General features: G+C 32.5%; 2 protein-coding genes across 2 annotated transcripts in view; one reads left to right on the top strand and one right to left on the bottom strand.

Moving 5' to 3' along the window:
- Window positions 1–5,438, top strand: part of LOC106464993 (mitotic spindle assembly checkpoint protein MAD2A-like) — a 26,456-nt gene extending 21,018 nt beyond the window's left edge. Inside the window, exon 5 of the mRNA XM_013925186.2 lies at window positions 5,008–5,438. Within this exon, the coding sequence (XP_013780640.1) occupies window positions 5,008–5,174 (167 nt within the window). The 3' untranslated portion in view covers window positions 5,175–5,438. The remainder of the gene's footprint in view (window positions 1–5,007) is intronic.
- Window positions 5,439–5,863: 425 nt separating this feature from the next.
- LOC106464909 (proto-oncogene tyrosine-protein kinase receptor Ret-like) overlaps window positions 5,864–7,889 on the bottom strand; it is a 39,699-nt gene continuing 37,673 nt past the window's right edge. The window contains exons 11-12 of the mRNA XM_013925084.2: window positions 7,259–7,370; window positions 5,864–6,733 (exon numbers count right to left, since the gene is read on the bottom strand). Coding sequence (XP_013780538.1) covers window positions 6,462–6,733; window positions 7,259–7,370 — 384 coding nt within the window. The 3' untranslated portion in view covers window positions 5,864–6,461. The remainder of the gene's footprint in view (window positions 6,734–7,258; window positions 7,371–7,889) is intronic.

Here is a 7,889-nt window from a genome sequence, read left to right as displayed (position 1 = left end):
TGTGTGATTCTAAATAATTTTTGCTTAGTAACGGGGTTTTGTGAGAATTTGACTTTGACAGGAATATTGTGTTTACTGGCTAGTTTAGTCCAAGTGTGGATAATTCTTGAGCTGGTTTCAGGAATAAAAGGTAAACTGCAGTGTAATGTACTGTTTTTGGATTTGTTAGTGTCAATTTTGTTCGTGAGTTGAGTTTTATTGTGGGGAATGTTGGAGAGCTTTTCAACTATAGCTGGTGGGAATTTATTGGTGTGAATAAAGGAATGCTTTAAGTGATTAATTTCGTCATTTATGTAGTCCGTTGAACAGAGTCTTGTGGCTGTGTTTATGAAGTTTTTTAAGTGTATTGATTTTTTGTGTGGTGTCATGAGCAGAATTCCAGGGGATGTAGAGACCAGTGTGTGTGTTTTTGCAGTGAATTTTTGTTTTAAACTGTGTGTCAGATCTAATAATTTTGAGGTTAAGAAAGGATAACTGTTTATTGTTTTCATGTTCTATGGTAAATTTGATGTTGGGATGAATGGAATTTATGTGTTTAAAGAAAGTTAGTGTGTGTTCTGTAGAAGTGAAACCAGCAAAAGTGTCATTGACATATCTGTACCAGTATAGTGGGAGATGAAGCGCAGAATGTATGGCTTGTGTTTCGATCTGGGTCATGATTATATTGGCAAGAATGGGCGAAACCGGATTGCCCATACTTAAACCATCTCCTTTGTTATGACCTTCTTTGGTTGGGTCAATGTGTGCATGTCATGAATTTTTACAATGTTACATTCCAAATATTAATTAAACAACTTTATTATCAATGTATGTCACTTGGCATGAAAATTTAGTTTGAGATTAACATTTTTATATTCCATAAATTTAAGTAATACAGTGTATACTGAAACATAAGAGCAAATCGGTGATGTTTTAAAATGACCTAATTGGTAACATGCAGTTTTGGTTTCCATCCAGAAACACATGCATAAATTTTTTTGGGGTTTTCGAAAAGGTAATAGACAAAAGTGTTTCCTGAACTCTTGATCATTCATACCTATGGGGCAGTTTCTACATGTACGTTTGGAGGACCTAATAGTTCAGAATAATTCTGATAAGTTACTTATGGTCACATACAGTAGATACTAGCACTTGTAATATGGTGTGAAAGTTAATGAAGTTTTAATTAGTAAATTGCAAAATATGTCAATTTCTAATAAGTCTAAAATCTGTGAGTGATTAATTAAGCTTTTTTATGTTCAGTTTAAACTGTGATTTTAAAGACCGTTTCTTATCCTATTTAACTGAAATAAGAAAAAGTCAACAACTGTGCTATGAAATTTGTTTATTTTTAAGTAATTTGTTTATATTTTGGATGCTTAAGACGTAAGGATGTACATGCTTTGTTTAAAGTTTTACTGATGCTCATGTAGGATATAAATATTAAAATCTCAATGAACACTCTTTATGTGGTTTTAACAACTGTATTGTGCTGCCAGTGCTAATAATTAAATATATTCTTCTGACACTTCTTTCCTGTGAGACCTCATTAAACTAAAGGTAATTTCATTTACAAAAGTTGGCATGTACTTCTTATGCATTCTCATATCTAACAGGTTGATATGAATTATATTACTTCAAATATCACTTTCAAGGATCCTAAAGTTCTGGGACCTCACCAGCACTTTCACAGTGATAACTACCAATTTAGGATTTAATATTAAGGTCCTATATACATTGTTGAGTTATTTTCAACAGTTTGAATGCAAATATATACAATTTTCAAAACTTATTTTCCTAAACCTAACTTCCATTTGTATTTACACCTAAATTAACATTATGATTTTACCTTGTCCAAAGTGATTTTGTTGCTTTTAAGTTATGAACTTAAAGGAAAAATTAACCCCTCTACAAAGTTTCGACATAACAGGACCATATCTTAAAGTATGCATGGGAGGGGGGTATTAAATAAGTTGAGAAATACTGAGCTACAAAATAAAATTGTTCTGTTGCATTTGTTTTTCATCAGTAGTAAGTTACATAGATTCTGAAACTTAACCCTGTGTTAGTATTCTGTAAACTATTTCCACAGCCACTCTTCCAGGGTCTGAGCAAACTCCATCATAAAAATAATAATTTAAAAGTATTTAAATAATAAACCATTATTTGGAAACAAAGAAACATAAACACTCAAAGTCGTTTCCTATATTAATCAATAAATTATCATTAAATATTACAACTTATTTCTTTTTTACCACCTAAGTTAAGTGTAACACTTTAATGTAAACTAGCTGAATACTGAAGCTACTGAGAACAACAAGCATGTACATACTTCCATTTGTTGGCACCGATCTTTACAAAATATTTGGAGTCTGTGAAGACAAATGCAGGATTAATAGTTTTTTTTAAGTTATTTAAATTAGTAAAAAAAATTGCATGAACTGAAGCTCTTTTAGCTTAAAGCTTAAAAACTTAGATCATTATCAAACCATAGCGATGAAAAATTACAGAATGAGTGAATCTAATATGACATTTGGTTTACCTTCCAGTGTCTGGTAAAAATACCAAAAACTCTCATGTATCGTATGGTTGTTATAGTTTCCCACAGTTTGTTCAGACATATTCATCTTATCATACAGGTAGTGGCCAAAAAATGGAAACACCAATGTAAAGTCACTTAATAGGGTGTTGGACCATCATGTGCAGCCAGTATTCGCAGTGGCATAGAGTCTACCAGTGTCTGGAATTCTGGAGGAGGAATACGACACCACTCTTCCACAAGAAACCCAATCAACTCGTGCCTAGAAGAGGAAAATACTGTCTTGTGTGTCATTCCAGAATATAACATTCATACTGGATTGAGTTCAGATCTGGTGATCGAGCAGGCTGTGACATATGGATAACATCAGTGTCATGCTCCTCAAACCATTGGGCGACTACTCATGCTCTGTGGACAGTGGCAGTATCATTTTGGAAGACTCCCCTCTCTGCAGGACAGAAATGCTGTGACATAGGGTGAAGATGATCACTCAGTACCATTAAGCAAGGATTGGCATCGACCTTGCCTTCTAAGGATATGAATGCACCAAAACCATGCCAGGAAAATGCACCCCACACCATTAAAGAACCACCAAAACCTTTCACTGTTGGAACCAAGTACTCAGGGCTGTACTGTTCTTTCATGTGCACTCATCCATTTGTAGAGAACATGGCAAAGGATAATTCATCTGATCATATCACATTTCTTCACTGCTGGATGTAGAACCATGCACTGCTAGATGTGCTGATTGAATTCTTCACTGCAACCCAACTTATTGTATCCCATTCTGTGGAGTTCTCGGCAGACTGTTTTCGAAATTTGTGGTGATTTGATCTGTGGTTGCTCGCCTGTTTTGCCTTGCAGTTCAAATTAATGCTCGAACATCATGATCCTGGGGTATGCATATATGCCCACTGTTGCCCTTTACTCTCTGTGTTTCATGCTGACATCATCTTAGACACCATTGCTTGTGAAACATCAGGAAGTTGACCTGCCTTGGTCACTGAAGCTCCCGTCAAATGTGCTTCAACAATCACCCCTCTTTCAGAGTCACTGAGGTCTCCTCTTGCAGCCATGATTATGGGCCTGTCCAGCATTTTTATACATGACTTTGCATGCTATTTGCTTAGTTAATGGACGAGCCACACTTGTATGGTTGCCTCTGCATTGCATATACTTGTTGTCCTTCATTTACCCAGATGTTTCCATTTTTTGTCCACTATCTGTATTACTTTTGTTTATGTTATTTGTATTTTTCATAGTTTTATTAGCATACCAGATTTATTTATCTTTGATCTTTATAGAACAAAGGAAGTAGGTGTGTGTTGATTGTGTTAATCTAATATAAAGCTTATTGTTTTATTTAATATTTAGAATGTTTGGTGGGTGTAAATCCTTTGCCACATCAATTATCTATTTCCATAATTATGTAACCTGCTGTTTTGGGTGCTAGATTTGCAATCTGGAGGTTGTGGGATAGACACCCATTACCAGAAATTGTCACCAGCCATGGGGGTGTTATAATGTAACAGGCAATTGAACTGTATGTTTGTATAGAGTTGCCAGTGAGTGGTGTTGACTAGCTGCCTTCCCTTTAGTCTCATCATTTAAAAATTAGAAACGGCTAGTGCATGTGACCATTAAGTAGCTTTACACAAAATTCAACAAACAAATCAATTATTTCAAAAGTAGTTTTTGTATTTTACAAATTTAGTGGGATGTGGTTTCAAGGGTAGTTTAGGCAGTGTTTTGGCTTGATTGAGGAAGGAACAATCAAAACTCTACTATATTTAATGAGATTTTATCATTGTAGGCTCATTGTGAAGTCAGACACAAGCGCACACACACACATGAGCATAGATAATAAATTTTATGTTGAAAGTTGTTTACTTATGCTGTGTAATAGCTATCATGAGATAGAATACCAGTCATATTGATGCCTAAGCTAATATGTTTTGTACAACTCTTATTTGTACAGAATGGCAAATAAGCAACAGTCATTCTCTGCTAGTAGAACCTAGAAACTAAATTAAATATTAAATTTTGGCATTTCTTCTTTTTATTAGCTCACCATTAGAATTAACATTTTCTACATTATATATTTTGAAAAATTATATTTTAGTAGTTTACCATTGTTCTGAAAATTTTATATTTAATATCTCCTATCCAAAAAAAAAAAAAAGAACATGTATATATTATTTATACATAATATACTAAAATACTTCTTTAATAACAATTGTATACTATCATTTCACATCTGCTTGGACATACAGTGATTGCCATCATAATGTACTGTCAAAATATTGTATTTTGATACTTGTATTGAAAAGATTTACGAAATTAACATAATTGAAAATAATGAAAAATGGAGCAAAGTTTTTATTAAAGAATCAAAATGGATAGTAGAAGAAAAGTATCTTAATTCTTGAAAGTAAATTTTACTAAGAGTGTGCAACATAATTTAAAATACTTTATTTTTAATGTAATAGGTGCCTTTGATCTTCTTATTTTTATGGGAAAAGAAGCTGAAGTCCCAAATGAGTGGGCAGAGAGTCCACCATATCTAATACCTGACAGTGAAGAGGTACAGTTAAGGAGTTTTTCAACATCAATCCATAAAGTTGATACTGCTGTAACTTATAAGAACACAGAATGAAAATAATTTCATCTAGTAAGTAGAGTGTCTACCCGAACCTCGTATCACTCACATTTGTTGTACGACAAGATTAACTTACAGACAAGAAAAAAAATGGATATTTTCTTAGAACAAAGTAGAAATGTCTTCTTTGTGTGTTTTCTAAATCTCATAATTTTTTACTATTTGTGTTAATGTATATAAACTTCACTGTCTTTTTGCCAAAAGTTTGAAAAATGTGTAATTTGGCTGTTTTATAATAAAATAAAACTAGTTTTATCAGTATTTCAATATAGGCACAATACCTAGATGCTGAATGCAAAAATCCTGCCCAAGTTGGGTCAAATATATCTGTTTGTCTTGCTTTAAAAATGCCTTGGAATGAGCACACTGTTTTTTTTTTAAGGAATGAATAGTATAATATTTAAGATAATGTTAAGGGTTATTGGAGTTTATGGTAACTAATTTGTACTGTTGTTATGAATCCTAACACTTTTTCTCCCATGATATGATAACAGACTTTAAAAAGTAGAAATATTTTATTATTTTTTAATGATTTATCAGGTAAAACATTTCATAATTTGTTCCAATTATTTATAGAGTTAGTCAAGGAAGTAACTTAAAGTCAGCTATGACCACTTCATTATTTTAACCTCAAAACTTCTATTTAGTTGTTATTATTTTTCCAGAATTATAAACTTATACTGATAGAAGTATTAGTTTCTTTATTCCCAGTAATAAAGTATTTATGACAGATTAATTGCAATAAGTACAGAGCCTTGACGAGAAGAATGTTTTAAAGATGATTACAAACTAATTTTACACAACTTTTCTTGAAAATCTAAGGCTGAAAAGTTCATAATTTGATGTAACATTAAATTATAGAACATGTTTGAAAAAAAGGTTTAACTAACATGCAACACACAGAGTTCCAAATATGGACAATCTACCTCTAGTGATTAAATATTTGGAGCCACTTCCATCTGTATTTATCAGATCATAATGAAGATACAACAGAAGTGAATCAAAATGTCTAATCACCATTTCACTAGGCATTATAACCAATTTAACAGTCTTCAACAAAACATATTACAAAACTGTATGCAGTTTTCTTCTTGGCAGCAAATAACAGTATGTTAAGGAGTACAAAAAGGTTTCTTAACAGAGTGGTCAGAACACTTGTACACCTTAGTTAGTGTGAGCACTTTCAAAACTGCAGTGCTGGTAAGTTATTTCAGTAATGTCTTAATTCTGACACTAGTCATGAAAACAAAATTTTTGATAACTGTTCAACTGCAATAGAAAGGCTCACAGTTTTTCTCCTGAAAGATTAGTGATATTATAGTAAGTATGTTCAGGAAATCTGTCTAATTCTATGTATTCATGCTCATCAATAAGCAGTCTGTCTAATATAACAGTCAGCTCCGTAAAGGAAGGCCTCTCTTGTGGGTCTTTACTCCAACAATAATACATAGCATTGTACATTTCACGCTTGCAGTGGCTTGGCTTATCGAGTCGGTAACCCCCACGCACCTGTTGCATCACTTCCTGTGCTGACATGCCAGGGTATGGTGTTGAACCTTAAATGAATAAAATGCATATAAAAACAAATATTGAAAGCTTTTTGTTAATAATACATCGAGACTAGCTAGAATTACTGCTAGTCTATTGCTAGTATGGTTATGAGCAGTTAAAAAGTAGTGCAAAAACCAGTGTAATCAAAAGTACAAATTACATTTCTTCTCCTTTTGAGTTAGTGATTATAAAGTGCAACATGTTATCTGAAATCAAATTGCATACCTTAGATTCTAGTGTTGATTTTAATGATATAAAAGTTTATTGCAAGTAAATTTTTAAGCAAACTAATCTAGTTCAAATTTTGATGTTTTTGTTATTAAAAAGTTGTATCATTACATAGATAAGAAATATCATGTCTTGGTGCTCTTTTAATCTAATTAAAACTTCTCATAGACATCTAATTTTGAAACATTTTTGCTAGTAATTAAGATATTCATATAAAATGACATTAGTTTCTCACATTGGACTTCCCATAAATATTCTAACTAGGTTATGTATGCAGTTCAAGTTTTTGAAGGTTAACTTACCTAATGTTACAATTTCCCACATCAAGATTCCAAAAGACCAGACATCTGTTTTGGTAGTGAAAATGTTATCAAACAATGATTCTGGAGCCATCCATCTAATGGGTAACCTTCCCTAAAAATAATAATAAGCATAAAGTAGCTTGGTTGGTATTCTGATTCAACTTTAAGCAAGTGCAATTATCATTAAAAAAAGAATGTGCTCTTCTACGTTCTTCTAAATTAGTGCTGATATTGTGGTATTCTGGGGTGTAATATGTGAAAATAGTAACTGCCATAGCTGAAATAATTGTATAAAATGTTATACAATATTCAAATAATCTTTGAAATCAAAGTAGACAAGTAACACCACTTCTCTAGAGTTTGAGAGCTCTCACTGTCAGAAATAGATGTAGCTGACACTTGAATGAGACATAATTGACAAGTATTAAATCATCAAGAAATAAATGTCTTGTTTTGGAACACTTTCATTAACCACCCCCCAAAAAAACATACATCACGTATATTAATTAAACGAACCACCTAAATGTCACTTTAGTGTAGCCTATATAATGTGTAAAGCTTAGTATACTCTAATCCCTTGTAGTGATGGCACACAACGAGACACACATTTGGCATGTAATGCTGTTTGAAT

This window comes from Limulus polyphemus, unplaced genomic scaffold, assembly GCF_000517525.1.
Source record: "Limulus polyphemus unplaced genomic scaffold, Limulus_polyphemus-2.1.2 Scaffold64, whole genome shotgun sequence".
Taxonomy (NCBI): domain Eukaryota; kingdom Metazoa; phylum Arthropoda; class Merostomata; order Xiphosura; family Limulidae; genus Limulus; species Limulus polyphemus.
The sequence above is the reverse complement of the archived record's forward strand: the minus strand, read 5'-3'. Positions and strand labels throughout refer to the sequence as shown.